The sequence below is a fragment of the Bufo bufo genome, chromosome 5 (assembly GCF_905171765.1).
Source record: "Bufo bufo chromosome 5, aBufBuf1.1, whole genome shotgun sequence".
Taxonomy (NCBI): Eukaryota; Metazoa; Chordata; class Amphibia; order Anura; family Bufonidae; genus Bufo; species Bufo bufo.
Window position 1 is genome coordinate 46949367 of NC_053393.1, and position 15853 is coordinate 46965219.

General features: G+C 44.3%; 1 protein-coding gene across 1 annotated transcript in view; it reads left to right on the forward strand.

The window, feature by feature from the left end:
• The window catches only part of SNTB1 (syntrophin beta 1), a 192328-nt gene that overhangs the window by 76005 nt on the left and 100470 nt on the right, over window positions 1-15853 (forward strand). The window contains exon 3 of the mRNA XM_040431997.1: window positions 15266-15473. Within this exon, the coding sequence (XP_040287931.1) occupies window positions 15266-15473 (208 nt within the window). The remainder of the gene's footprint in view (window positions 1-15265; window positions 15474-15853) is intronic.

Below are 15853 nucleotides of genomic sequence, written 5' to 3' on the forward strand. Positions count from 1 at the left end.
CTATCTCCCGTTCTGGGCTGTGATCACATGACCGTGTCCATGCAGCTATTTCTTTTTTCCTGTGATATGATGAGGAGGCATATGAAAGATTGAACTGAGCATGTGTGTCCTCCTCAGTGAGGTGGACAGAGAAATAGAAAAAATAACAAACAGGTGGCGCTATACAGATACATTTTATTGAATAACTCAGTGGCTATACTAGATTTTTAATTACACACAGTTGCAAAAGTGTTCAGATCCAGGGGCTGTTTTTCAAAACTGCTTAATATTTTTCATGGGACTACCCCAGAATATGTTATATGTCTTCAGACCCTTTTATGGCTAACTTGACAGTTCTGAAAAGTGAGAAAAAGTGAATATAAGGCAGGCCAGCCCTGAGGTGGCAGAAAGAAATGGGTTAGTCGCTCATAGTTGGGAAAATAAACTATTAGGTTGGATTCACACATAGGTGTAGTTTTTTTTTTTTTGCACCTCTTATTTTTGGTGTAGTTTTTGCATTAAAACGCCAACTCCAGATGTTAGCTATAAGTCTGTGGAAAATATGAAATACAGATAATTCTAGTGTTTTTTGGCATGTTGAAGCAATTATGTTTTTTCGGGTGGTTTCCATCTCCTTCTCTATAGGAAAAAAAAGCCATCCACATATGTATTTGTTAAAAATAAAACACTAAAAATGCAATAAAAAATGCACGCAGTATTGGAAAAAAAACTAAGCGGCTTCTATCGTGTTTTTTTTATTTTTTAGTGGTAAGAAAATGCCAGGGAGAATTTGTGTGCTAAGGATTTTTGGAAAAATTCTGCAGTTTTTAATACAGTTTTTGGAGCCAAAGACAAAGTTAGATTCAAGAAGAAAGAAAAAGATAAAGCAATGACTTACTTCTTCCTGCTGGATCCACTTCTGGATTTGGCTCACAAAACTTTCCCAAAAAAATACTGGGCCAGATTTGCTAATGTGTCTGTGTCAAAAATCTGTCTAAAAAGTGGCACAAATTGGTATATCTACACTTTTTCGGACATACTTGAGAAGGGGTGTGGCTTAACGGAAAGGAAGTGTTGCTTTATGGGAAATGGTTGAGTTCTAAGATGTGCCATCAGAATTTCCACAATTCTGGTGTCAAAATTCTCAAAGTCATCCAATAGTATAGAGTCAGAGAAAAGTATCTATCCGTGCACCCCTGCACCAGATCTATCATCCAGCCTGAGCCCCTGTGATGAATCTGGTGCCGGTCTAGACACCCGGTCTAAGCTCACGCCATCTTTAGGATTAGTAGATCTGGGCCAGTGTGTGAAACCAGCCATATCAGTAAAAACATAAAATTTCTAAAAACAGCCTGGTCATTACAGTCCATAAAATCTTAAAGGGGTTGTTCCATCTGGACATTTATGGCATACTGATAGAATATCTCTGGCACCTTCAGCTATCTCAAGAACAGGGCCGTGCCATAATGGAGAACGATTCAAACATGCGCAGTGTCTTCTACATTCGTGGACTTACAGGCGAGACAGTTCTCAACAATTTTTAGAAGTCCCCTAGCAGAGAAAGTCCCGTATCAGCTGCTCGATTTACATTTGTGGCGGGCTCCTGTTCTTGAGATAGAATCAAGCCCCAGAGGTAGGACCTGCTCCTGCTCAATGTTTTATGTTTGGGCTGAATTTTTCCAGAATGGTGGGTAGGTTGGTAGGGGGACCTGCCATTCCACCTTACTCCAGTACTACTTTTTCACCTGGTCTAAGGTAATCCCAGGTATAGCTACTGGGTTCAGTACTGGGGGAATAAATACAAGCAGAAATGCTCCTTCTGTATCGGAGAGCATGGGAAGCTGGATGACCGGCTGACTGTGTGAGCCTGATCTCCTGTTATCCAATGCTGATGTTGAGCAATCCACAGTGGAACTCCGCACCATGATTTGACATGCTGCAGATTTCAAATCTTCAAATCCGTTTCCAGTGCAGATTTTTCCCGAGCGTGGGTGAGATTTTGTGCACTTGCATTCACTTTGCTGGTACTTTAATACACTGTGGATTTTCTGCCTGCAATTCCAAACTTATTTAATGACATAATTAAAAGGGATTGTCTGGGTTTTAGATATTGATGACCTATGCGCTTGGTCATCAATCTCCGATTGGTGGGAGTCCGATATCCAGCACCCCCATCAATTAGCTGTTCATGGTAACCTCCAGCGCAGGAAAAAGCACAGTGGTCAGAACCAGAAGCAGAAAGCTACATCCACTGAGCAGTGCCCATGCTGGGTTACATTTATTCAGGTGAATGGGAGCTGAGCTGTATTAACCCAGCTTGGACATTACACAGTGGACATAACTTTTGGAACCAGGCTCTGTCCACTGTGTTTTTTCCAGCATCAATGTCTGCCACAAGCAGCTTATTGGTGGGTGACAAATGATAAGTCAATTATATATAGTGAATGTATGGAGAATAGTCCATACGCCACTGGTAAGTAGTATACTGCAATGTCAGTAGTAATTCGACATTTATAAATTATTTTTCTTTTGTATTTTTGCATATTTTTGGGGGAGGTGAGGATCGGAAATTCTATATAATGTTCATGTAGTCCCTGAAGTCATGTTCAGCATTGTATATACAGTAAACCCATCAGGGACATTTTCCTAGTAAGAGCAGAAAACATCTGCTCATAATTTCCGCCCTGGAAAATATGTCTTTTTCTATGTCTTTTTTTTCTTTGATAATGGAAAAATGAATTTATTATTTTCCACTTTGTAGTACTGAGGAGTCTTCTTATCTGCCATAATAAAAATAATGTATGATAACATTCTTATTTTCCCACCAACGTAGAAATACGAGGGCTTGTTTTTGTGCAGGATCCTGCCTTCTTTTTGGGGGTTATCTAATGTATTGCAGAACTTTTATACATTTTTGGGAGGTGGCGGTGTGAAAAAACCCCAGCAATTTTGCAACTTTTTTAGGTTTTTCTTTTTATGGTGTTCACTAGTGATGAGCAAATCAAAGTCGAACGAATTGACTTTAATTCGAATTTCAGGAAAAATTCTATTCACTGTGAAACCGAATTTCCTCGCGCCTCATTGTAACAAATCAATTTTCCCTTAAATGATGGGAAGAAAAAAAATACATACTCACCTCATCCATTTGCTCACAAAGAGGCTGTCACAGACATCTTGATCAATGTAAAATCTCGCTTTTGGTAATGTATGATGTCACCACGACGGCCGGGGTGATGATGTCATCACATCACCGCACGACATTTCGCGCAGTGTCTTCAATCAAGATGGTCACAGTGGCCTCTATGCGATCAAATGCATATTTTGTTTTGTACCGGATTAACCCCCTGAAACCCCTTAATGTTAATCTCAGATGCCGCGATCAGCGATGTACGTGGCATCTAAGCGATTCAATGACAGGGGGGCAGCTCAATTGCCATTCCCCGTCATTGTGCCCGCTACATACAAAGCAATTCGGCAAAGCAGCCGAATCAAATTTTTGACAACTCCCCTCAACACTAGTGTTCACTATGCAGTACAAGTGACATCATAACTTTACTCCGCGGGTCAGTACGACTACGAAGATACCAAATTTCTATGTTTTTCACCTTTTTTTATATTATTTTTGTGTCTCCGCATTCAAAGACCCAGAATACTTTTTATTTTTCAGTCAATGGAGTTGTGTGAGGTCTTGATTATTGGAGTTGTAGTAGTCATTGGTGCCATTTTAGGGTACATATGACTTTTTGATCACTTTTTTTATGTTTTTTTAGCATGTACAGAATGAATAATGTGATTGTTGTATTGTACAGGTCATCACGGATGAGGAAATACAAATTATGTCTATTTATTTTTTATTTTAAAAAAAGGAGTTTTAAAGGAAAAATAAAGATTTTAGTTTTTTTTTTCATTTGATTTTATATACAGTGAGGTACAGAAGTATTTGAACACCCTGCGATTTTGCAAGTTCTCCCACTTAGAAATCATGGAGGGGTCTGAAATTCACATTGTAGGTGCATTCCCACTCTGACAGACAGAATAAATAAAAAAAATTCAGGAAATCACTCCACTCATTCTAACTTAGTAGCACATATCTGAGCTCTTTAAAGACACCTGTCCACCCCACAGTCAGTCAGACGCCAACTACTACCATGGGCAAGACAAAAACACGGAAATATAGTGGCAATTCTGGAGGAGCTGCTCAACCCCTAACACTGTGGCGTGTTTTTCATTGGGGGAGCAGCCCCACCGCATGTGGACCGCAGTAATCGACTATCTCCAGCAAAATATGCATACAATGGAGGATGTCGGCGCGGTCCACATGCACCACAAAAGCACCCTACACAAAAATGTAGGAAATAATCATATGAAACACAGAGAGAGAATGCACCAAACGGATATGCCACTGGCTATACTGGCAAGTCATAAACGCAGATATTAAAAGCTGAGACTTTCGCCAATATATTCCTATCAGGAAAATATCGGAGCCCATCATGCACCACATCACGGTCACTCAGCATGGCAGAGGGTCCTACCACTGCTCTAACTATGGTGTGAACAAGTGAAACACAGAGAGGAAATGCACCAAACAGAAATGCTACTGACTATACTGGGAAGTCATACATGCAGGTATTAAAAGCTGAGACTTTCACCAATATGTTCCAGTCAGGAAAATATCGGAGCCCATCAATGCACCACGTCACGGTCACTCAGCATGGCAAAGGGTCCTAGCCGCTACTCTAACTATGGTGTGAACACGGTCTGGGGGTGATATAATTCAGCTCACAGCCAAGCCTCCACACAAAGGCCCAGCATGAATACTGTGGTAGTACAATGTGAATGAGGCCAGGCTGTGAGCCACACCTATGCCAGACCATGTGATGGAGGTTACCAGGTGCAACAGAGTGTCCAAACACACTCAAATCTAGCAAGACAGAAACACAGAAATGAAGTGGCAATTCTGGAGGAGCTGCTCAGCCCCTGACACTGTGGCGTGTCTTTTATTGGGGGAGCAGCCCGACCGCGTGTGGACCGCAATAATCGACTAACCCCAGCAAAATATGCATACAATGGAGGATGTCGACGCGGTCCACATGCACCACAAGAAGCAAACTACACAGAATGTAGCAAATAAACATATGAAACACAGAGAGGAAATGCACCAAACAGAAATGCTACTGACTATACTGGGAAGTCATGAAGGTGATGTAATCCAGCTCACAGCCAAGCTATATTGGCGAAAGTCTCAGCTTTTAATATCTGCATTTATGACTTGCCAGTATAGCCAGTGGCATATCCGTTTGTGGTGCATGTGGACCGCGCCGACATCCTCCATTGTATGCATATTTTGCTGGGGATAGTCGATTACTGCGGTCCACATGCGGTGGGGCTGCTTCCCCAATGAAAAACACGCCACAGTGTTAGGGGTTGAGCAGCTCCTCCAGAATTGCCACTATATTTCCGTGTTTTTGTCTTGTTTGATATGTAGTGTGCGTGCCTTTACCTGGCATTCTAACACTCTTTTGTACCTGTTTACCTCCATCACATGGTCTGATATGGGTGTGGCTCACAGTCTGGCTTTGTTCACATTGCACTAGTTTTCTTGCTGGGCGTTTGTGTGGAAGCTTGGCTGTGAGCTGGATTACATCACCTTCAGACCTTGTTCACACCATAGTTAGAGCAGTGGTAGGACCCTCTGCCATGCTGAGTGACCGTGACGTGGTGCATGATGGGCTCCGATATTTTCCTGACAGGAATATATTGGCAAAAGTCTCAGCTTTTAATATCTGCATTTATGACTTGCCAGTGTAGCCAGTGGCATATCCGTTTGGTGCATTCTCTCTCTGTGTTTCATACTACCACGGGCAAGACCAAAGAGCTGTCAAATGACACCAGAGGCAAAATTGTGGACCTCCACGAGGCTGGAAAGGGCTACGGGGCAATTGCCAAGCAGCTTGGTGAAAATAGATCAACTGTTAGAGCAATTGTTAGAAAATGGAAGAGGCTAAAGACGACTGTCAGTCTCCCTCAGACTGGGGCTCCATGCAAGATCTCACCTCGTGGGGTATCACTGATGATAAGAAAGGTGAGGAATCAGCCCAGAACTACAAGGGAGGAGCTGGTCAATGACATGAAGAGAGCTGGGACCACAGTTTTAAAGGTCACTGTCGGTAGAACACTACGCCGTCATGGTTTCAAATCATGCATTGCACGGAAGGTTCCCCTGCTTAAGTCATCACATGTGCAGGCCTGTCTGTAGTTTGCCAATGACCATCTGGATGATCCAGAGGAGGCATGGGAGAAAGTCATGTGGTCAGATGAGACCAAAGTAGAACTTTTTGGTCTAAACTTCACTTGTCGTGTTTGGAGGAAAAAGAAGGATGAGTTGCATCCCAAGAACACCATCCCTACTGTGAAGCATGGCGGTGGTAACATCATGCTTTTGGGGGTGCTTTTCTGCAAAGGGGACAGGACGACTGCACTGTATTAAGGAGAGGATGAATGGGGCCATTTATTGTGAGATTTTGAGCAACAACCTCCTTCCCTCAGTCAGAGCATTGAAGATGGGTCGTGGCTGGGTCTTCCAACATGACAACGACCCGAAGCACACAGCCAGGATAACCAAGGAGTGGCTCCGTAAGAAGCATATCAAGGTTCTGGAGTGGCCTAGCCAGTCTCCAGACCTAAATCCAATAGAACATCTTTGAAGGGAGCTAAACATTCTGTGTTGCTCAGCGACAGCCCCGAAACCTGACAGATCTAGAGGAGATCTGTGTGGAGGAGTGGGCCAGCATTCCTGCTGCAGTGTGTGCAAACCTGGTCAAGAACTACAGGAAACGTTTTACCTCTGTAATTGCAAACAAAGGCTTCTGTACCAAATATTCACACAGATTTTCTCAGGTGTTCAAATACTTCTGTTCCTCACTGTATTTTAAAACTTTCTAAAACTTTTTTTTAAGTCCCAGTAGCGGACTAGAACCTGTGATCCTCTGATAGGTCATAGAATACAGTGATCCATTGTAGACAACATAAAAAGTTGCAAGGATAATAAAAAAAGTTGATAAATGAGTGTGACCTTGTAATGAAGTCCTGACGATAAATCCAAAACCTCCAGAGCTTAATAAGCGGCATCTCCAGGAGGCCCCCACTGTTTACCCACTATGCTTACTCACACTAAGTGCATTCATCTTGTGAAATCTTAATGGCTGATATAAAGTGAATATTTTCTTAAGGGCTCTCTCATTTGAACTTTAAAGTCTGTTTATAGAGTGGTACAACACGGGGAATGTCCGCCTGTCCTGGGGCTGCAGCAGGTTTCCATCTTTAGTAATGTTTAGCCGTGAGTCTAAGTGATGTATGAACTGTAAAAGGCTAATGGCAACTCATCGTGGCTCAAAATATCACCGCAAAATGTTTATTGTAATCATCCCGACACTGGCAATAATTACACTGAGAGGTGTAGGAAAAGTAGACCGATCATACACAGCAGGCCTCGCAAGAATTTATTTCCCGGTACTTACAAGAAGCCAATAAATTCTGTATCTTAGACGTTTGGGTCAATTTTATTGGAAGTTAGTTAACCCACGAAAACGGGTCAAGAACTTACAAACTACATGTAGATGGTTCGAAGTAAGATGAGCAAATTGATTCATCTCATCAGAGTTCTGCACTCGATGTCCTTAAAGCTGAAGACACATTTGGTTGACAGGACCAGACGTCTCAGCCGGTCCTGATATTCTTGCACCTGCACCACTTCTCTGAGTAGCGGTACAAGCCCAGAGGCTCTGCTTCCGCTTGCGGAGCAGAAATGTTCATGCATCTCTACCAAGAAATGTACTCGCGCACGCACGGTCGCTGCTGCAGTGGTGGAAGCAAATCCTCTGTGCCCGCACAGGCGAAAGATTGTCAGGGCCGTCCGAGATTTGCAGCGCTGTCAGTCAAGTGGCAGTGGGGGCGTCTTCAGCTTTGGAGACATCCCCTCGCAGGTGTACAACTCTCCTTGATGAAATGAAATGATTATTATGAATCGATCCGTTCATCTCTAGCTGGAACCCATCATCTCATGCCCACTAGGTAACAATGCCCCCCAATGATCCTAGGCTGTTATTGGAGACAGTCAACAAGTTTGTCGAGAGACATACCCCTGAAAACTTAGCTGAATTCCTATAAAACAGAGGGACATGCAGTTTTCCTAATTCATTAGGAGTAAAAAATACTTACTCATAATGTAAATTGTTGGCGTAAAATTGGTGCAGTCTTCGAGATTTCAGCTCTGAAGCCTGCAGAAGGTCTAATGTACAGACCCGGTTCCCGACAACCTGCAACTTCTGCAGAGCTACTGTATTTTTCGAAACCCATACAATTGTATGGGGCCTACCTGTGTATGCCTATGAAATCCAACATGACAAGTCCCCGTGTCTAGTCTTTCCCATTGTAAGCACTGACTAAATCCAATGTGTTTGTTCAGCTTTAGTTGAACCATCAGTTGTCCTTAATCTATTGGTGGTTGATTTTGTCCCTTAAAGGAGTTGTCCAATTAAGAATATTCTACATTTTTCAAACCAGCATCTGACCTTTTGTAATTGCATGTAATTTAAAATTTCTTACAGTCGCCAAATCATTTAATAAACTGTATCTGTACAGTGCCACCTGGTGTGTGTTTTTTTTTTCACATCTCTCTGTCCACCTTGCTGAGGTGGTCACACATGTTCAGTTCCATCCTTCAACCAGCCATATCTACTGGTAGAAGCTGTGACAGTTACAGGGAGAAAGCTGAAGCTGAAAGGACATGCTCCCCGAGAAAGGGCACCCCCTGAGCAATAATAAGGAAAAGGTGGAGCAGAAAGGACATACCTCCAGAGAAAGGGCGCACTCCCTGAGCTGCCAGTTTGCAATAAATGAATCATGGATAACTCCATCAAGGTACTCATATTCCTTTAATCATTCACTTCAACCACCCCTCATACCACCTGAGCATGTATGTGTTTTCCTGGGGAGGGAGGAGAAGGCAGCTGCCAGACACCTCTATCTTGCAGGAGAACAAAAGGACAAAAGGATTGGTTGCAAAAATTTGATTCGGGAGCTCTCAATACACATTAGATTGTCGATAGGTCCCGCAGGTTTGTCCGACAATAACTGGAATGAGGGAACTACAGGTCCTAGAAAGATGATCAAAATTAGGGTTATTTACTTTAGAAAAAAGATGACTGAGGGGAGATCTAATTACTATGTATAAATATATCAGGGGTCAGTACAGAGATCACTCCCATCAGCTATTTATCCCCAGGACTGTGACTGTGACGAGGGGACATCCTCTGCGTCTGGAGGAAAGAAGGTTTGTACACAAACATAGAAGAGGATTCTTTACGGTAAGAGCAGTGAGACTATGGAACTCTCTGCCTGAGGAGGTGGTGATGGGGAGTTCACTAAAAGAGTTCAAGAGGGGCCTGGATGTATTTCTGGAGTGTTATAATATTACAGTATAAATAGTATATGGGATACCGTGCACCTCCTCTCCGATAAATACACTGATTCCCCCATTACAGGCAGCCACTAACACATGTCAATCCAAATCCAAGATTACCTTGCTGTTGATACTGTATCCGTGGCTAATATTCTCTTTATCCTTCTCTGTGGGTTTTAATTCAGGGGATATCGGTCAGGTCTCTATAGCATGGAGCGCGCCCCGGCCAGTAGCACCGCTCCGTATAGTTCACGTGACGTCACTATTAGAGCTACTGATGGTTGTGAGTGCCAAATTGCCAACGAGCTTCGAACAGTGTGCTGTTCTTCATCAGGGAATCAATCCGACTTCCATAGATACCTTACTTATATACTCCATCGGACTTCCTATCTTAGCCACATAGCTTGGAGATAGTTAAAATGTCAACATGCAGGATAACAGGCCGTATTGGATGGATGGAGGGCTTTTTTTTTTTTTTATCCCTACAAACGATGTAATAGACTAAGATGTATGGACGCCTATAGTTTTCCTTCACCCACAAATGGTAAATACCCCAGTGAAGGTAAAGTGGCATGTTGGTGCCCCCTAGTGGTACATATTCCACCACCTCCTGACCCTTTTTATGCCACTGACTCTGCACAAACCTTTCCCTACAACAGGGATCAGCAACCTCCGGCGCTCCAGCTCAATGATTAACCTTCTCAGTCATCTCTTTGCGGTTACCAGTTTGCCATGTAAGACTGGCTTGCCCCCTCCGGGAAACATCTGAACTATATTACCTCCTGATGTGTCGGAGCGAGTGAGCGGGAATAAGACATGAACTTGTGTTTCCTTGTTGCCAAGTGATTGTCCTCAAATACACCAGAAATAACTCAGGCAACGATGACGAACAGAAATACTGATACATTGTAACTTTCTAGCAATGGATGGAGACGATTTTATAATGTTTTCCTAAAGTCACGCCAAGAAGGCCGGGCTGCACGCCTCTGTCCGCCCCGACCGCCAGCCCCAGATGAGCTCGGATATTCATACAGAACAAGCACTTGCAGAGGAATCGAGTCTTCCTGATGAGCTCCAGGAATAGAAGCCTGAGCTGCCGTAATAGGTCTAAGAAAACCTTATCAGTGGTATTCAGAGGGCACCGAGCTAATGGTGTGGGCCGCTTACTGAGCCTGATGATATAGGCTTCATTTGTGAAGAAATCACTCACTCCTTGCCATATCTCCAGGAAAAAAACCTTCCAGACTGTTTACTGTGCAAATTGGAATATCTTTCTGAATGAGTATATGAATGTACGTGACCACTTGGCAGATGCATAACTAGGAAAGCTGGGTGGTAACTGGGTGCTATAATGTAGGTCAAATCAAGGACTTACTGTATAATTGATGGGATACCGTATTTTTTTATTTTTTTTCATTTTAAATAAATTAAAATAGAGCTTTGCTCGATCTATCTATCTGTCTCATATCAATCTATCTATCTCTTCTATTTATCCCATATGCATCTGATCGTAGACACTCTCTTTCCTTTTCTTTTCCATCCAGCCCGAACTGCCATGGCGACTTCTCCTGATGACTGTAGAGTTTGCTGCAAACATCTTTGGCCCCTCACTTTCTGAGCCTCTCCCCAACCTCCAGCACTCCAGCTGCTGTGAAACTACAACTCCCAGCATACACACAGGCTCAGCTGCTCTTGCAACTCCTATAGAAGTGAATGGAGCATTTTGGGAGTTGTAGTTTCAGAACAGCTGGAGTGACGGAGGTTGCTGATTCCTGCTCTATAGCAACACAACTAAATTCAGATCCCAAATCAGAGCCTAAACCAATTCAGACCCAGAATAAAAAAAAATGTATAGACCTCAAGAAGTCTTACGGGTATAGGCTGTCATCAAAGACTTCTGGCAGGGAATGAGTTTGCTCTCCTTATTGAGAACACAATTGGCTAAGACCAGGATGCACCAATCCAAGGCTGGCCATACACATTAGATATGCTTTCTTTATATTGACAGCTATGTCTCCTGACCCCTCCATACACATTCATACATGAACATGTATGTGTCGGGAATGGGGAGGAAGCCACAGTGGATTATGTACCCAAGAACAAAGAGATAGGGCATCTGAAATCTGAGAGGGGAGGCCTCCATACGTACTGATCAGCAGGTTTGTATGGGTATGGTCAGCTAGATAAGGAGTTTAAACCGCTATATTGACTCAAGAAGACTTGACTTTTTGATTGGTGTGCGGAAGTGCATGCTGGGAATTAGACGCTTGTCCATTAGACCAGCACACTATAGGATACTTGTCATCTTTTTTCTTCTTGTGGTTGGGGGCTTCTCAGTTTGAAGCCTTAAAGGCTGTGGCGTGCCCAGGGTGTTTGGCACCCGGGGCGGGTCATTTCTCGGGCACCCCCCAATACTTGACCACATACCTCTTACCCCTTAGGGATATCTCCTGTCATGTAGACCTTCTCTTTCCTCTTCTCCTCCGTTAGACCGCCATGAGAAATTCTTTCAGCCGCACCTCGTCTCTACAGAGTTTGTAACACAGACATCAACCTCCCCATCCTGGTGTCCCCACAGTGTCATCCTGCTGTCACCCCCAATACTGTGCCCGTTGTGCCCCCCAATGCCCCAGGTACTATGCTGCTGAAAAAATTGTGACCCTAATAGACATAATTGGGGTCATTTATCAAACTGGTGTAAAGTAGAACTGGATTTCCAAAAGAGCTGTCAAATATGAAAGGTGGAATCTGATTGGTTGCTATGGGCAACTAAGCCAGTTCTACTTTACACCAGTTTGATAAATTACCCCAAATGTCCCTATAGTGTCTACAGCAGCTATAATGTCCCCTAGAGTGCCCCCAGTAATAATAACACCCTATATTGTGCTCCAGGTAATAATTCCTGTATAGTGTCCCCAGAAATAATAGAATGGCCCCTACAGTGCCTCCTTAATAGCAAGGCCCCCACGCTGCCCCCACACAGTAATTTCCCCCATACTGCCCCCCACACAGTAGTGTCCACCACACAGTAATTTCCCCCATACTGCCCCCCACACAGTAGTCCCCCCACACAGTAGTGTCCCCCCACGCTGCCCCCACACAGTAGTGTCCCCCCATGCTGCCCCCCACACAGTAGTGTCCCCCCACACTGCCCCTCACACAGTAGTGTCCCCCACACTGCAGTGTCCCCCACATTGCCATCCCTCCCATAATAAATTGCCCCCCCACTGTGTCACACAGTATCCCACCATATTCCTCCCACGTCCTCCTGTGTGCACCCCCCTCATGTCCCCCAAAGTTGCCACATTATAAAATAAAAGTTTGCCCCCACATGTCCTCTGTCCTGTGTGCACCCCGGCCCCCTCATGTCCCCCAAAGTTGCCACATTATAATATAAAATAAAAGTTTGCCCCCACACGTCCTCTGTGCACCCCGGCCCCCTCATGTCCCCCAAAGTTGCCACATAAAAGAAAAAAGAAAGAAAGAAACCCTAAAAGCTAAATACTTACCTGCACTTGATTGCAGAGTCCCGGCACTGTGCTGCTGAGTCCCAGCACAGGGGCGCGCGATGACGTCATCACGCGCGCCTGCGCCAGGAATTTACTACCGCATAGGCTTCAGGCCTACTAGGCCTTAAGCCTATTGCGGTGATCGGCGGCGGGGCAGGGAACTATGCGCTCCGCTCCCTGCCCTGCCGCAGTATGTGGGACTGGGTCACGGGTGTCAGCGCTTCTGGGCCTGCTGGCACCCCCTTCAGAGCCGGCACCCGGGGCGCACCGCCTCCCCCCCCACTCCCTCCACCCCCTTGGCACGCCACTGCTTAAAGGTGTTGTCTCACTTCAGCAAATAGCATTTATCATGTAGAGAAAGTTAATACAAGGCACTAACTAATGTATTGTGATTGTCCATATTGCTTCCTTTTCTGGCTGGATTAATTTTTCCCTCACAATATACACTGCTCGTTTTCATGGTTACATACACCCTGTAATCCATCAGTGGTGGTCTTGCTTGCACACTATAAGAAAAAGAACCAGCCTATGTGCGCTCCCATGGTCCTGGCCACCAGAGACGCCTGCGCTTTTTCCTATAATATACAAGCACGGCAACCACTGATGGATTGCAGGGTGATTGAAGATTCCGCATGAAATCTCCTGCGCGGTGAGGTATGATGTCACTACGCCGGCCAGCATAATGACGTCATCACGCACCGCACAAGATTTCGCGCTTGATCTTCTATCGAGATGGCCGCGAGGGACTCTTCGCAATCAAAAGGTGTGTATTTAAAAAAATATATATTTCTTTAACAGTTTAACCCCTGACAGCCACAATGGTCCTCTCAGATGGCGCGATCAGCGATGAATGCGGCATCTGAACGGTTCAACGATGGGGGAGGGGGCGCAATGCTTGGGGCGCAATCACTGCGTTTCTTTGTGAAATTATTCAAAAGTTCGATTCGGCTGCTTCGCCACAAAAAAAAATTTGGTTCATGACGAATTACTTTGTGACGAAGCGCTTTTTTTTTTTAAGTAGTGGGTGCAATGACAGGGAGCTGCGATTGCGCTGCTTCCTGTCATTGTACCCCTCGGGTCATCTGATATAAATAAGGGTGGGTTCACATCAGGGTTATGTATTCCGTTATGGCTTTTTTATGTAATTCATAAGATGGAAGTCAAAACGGAAGCCTTTAAGAGGCATTCCGTTTTGATCCGTCATAATAGAAGTCTATGGGAAGGATAACGGATCCGTTTGGTTCCCGTTATGCAAAACGGAAAACAAAGTCCTGTCGACAGGCCTTTTTTTACGTTCTGCATAACGGACACCAGACAGATCCGTTATCATTCCCATAGACTTCTATTATAACGGAATGCCATTTAAAGGCTTCCGTTTTACATTCCGTCATACTACAAGTCTATGGGCAGCATAATGGATCCGTCTGGTTTCCGTTATGCAGGACTGGACTCCTGCATAATGGAGACCAGGGCGGATCCGTTCTGCTGTAATAGACTTGTATTATGAAGAATCAAAACGGAATGCCTCTCAAAGGTTTCCGTTTTGACTTCTGTCTTATGGATCCCGTTATTTTCCGCTATAACCATGGTATAACGGGGAAAAAAACGGAATCCATAACGCTGATGTGAACCCGCCCTAACAGTGTCAAATTAAAAACAATAAAAAATCATACTTACCTAATCCATTTGCTCACGACAGGCCATCATACGTCACCGCGCACGGGATTTTGTGCGAGATCCTCAAGCAAGATGGGATTTGTTACAGTATTTCAGGTTAAATCGATTACCGAGAAGCATGAGGAAACTTCACTCGTCTCTAGAGACAACCCCATTAATCCACCACTCATGCCTCTGTTGATTCAGCAAAGGCCTCATGCACATGGCCATTGTTTGGGTCCGCGTCTGATCACAATATTTTTTGCGGATCGCACATGGACCTATTCATTTCTATGGGTCTGCAAAAAATGTGGAAAGCACACAGATGTTACGCGTCGCAGCCATTCCACAAATTAGAGAACACATGTTAGAATAGGCAGTTCTAGAAGGAAAATGCAGCATGCACATGGTCAATAAGCGTATTTTGCAGTTTGTGGACCGCAGAATGCGCACAGTCATGTGCATGAGGCCTAAGAAATAGGATCACGTACAGTAGTGGTCGTAGGACCTTCTGTGTGCTATACAGTATACTGCCTCTCCATGCTGCACATTCTTGTTTTAGGTCCCTTCCAGAAGAGAACATAAGAAAAGAGCTGAAGGAATTACATTGTGTAGAACTTTTTTCTCTGTTCTATACATTCATGGTGTTCTTGTTTTGCAGACATCTGGAGCTGCATTCCCCTGATGCCAAGCATACAGTAGTGTTAAGAAGCAAAGATCCAGCGACGGTGCAGACCTGGTTCAATGCGATCCACAGAGCAGTGATGGAGCTGGTGGCCAAGGCAATTACAGAAGTTAAAGATCAGCTGGGCAAAAACGGGATCTCTGGGAGCCAAGAAATACGACATATGGGCTGGTTGGCGGAAAAGGTAAATACTTCTATTGTGTGACACAAGGTATCAATGGCAGCGACTATTACTCCAGGACTGGCCGTCAACTGAGCGGTCCTCGCTGTTAGTGACCGACCTTCACCACGAACCAGATAAAGATAGGCTTATAACTGTGCGTTAGGACCTTGAACACAATGAAAATATCAGATTTTGTGGTCTCTTAACCACTATCTTCCGTTGTATTGGGGACAGTCATGTGCTGGGTGGAAGCTGTTCACATTTCGTACCACAGGGCTTTGACCCATTTACAGTCAGGTCCATAAATATTGGGACTTCGACACAATTCTAACATTTTTGGCTCTATACACCACCACAATGGATTTGAAATGAAACGAACAAGATGTGCTTTAACTGCAGAC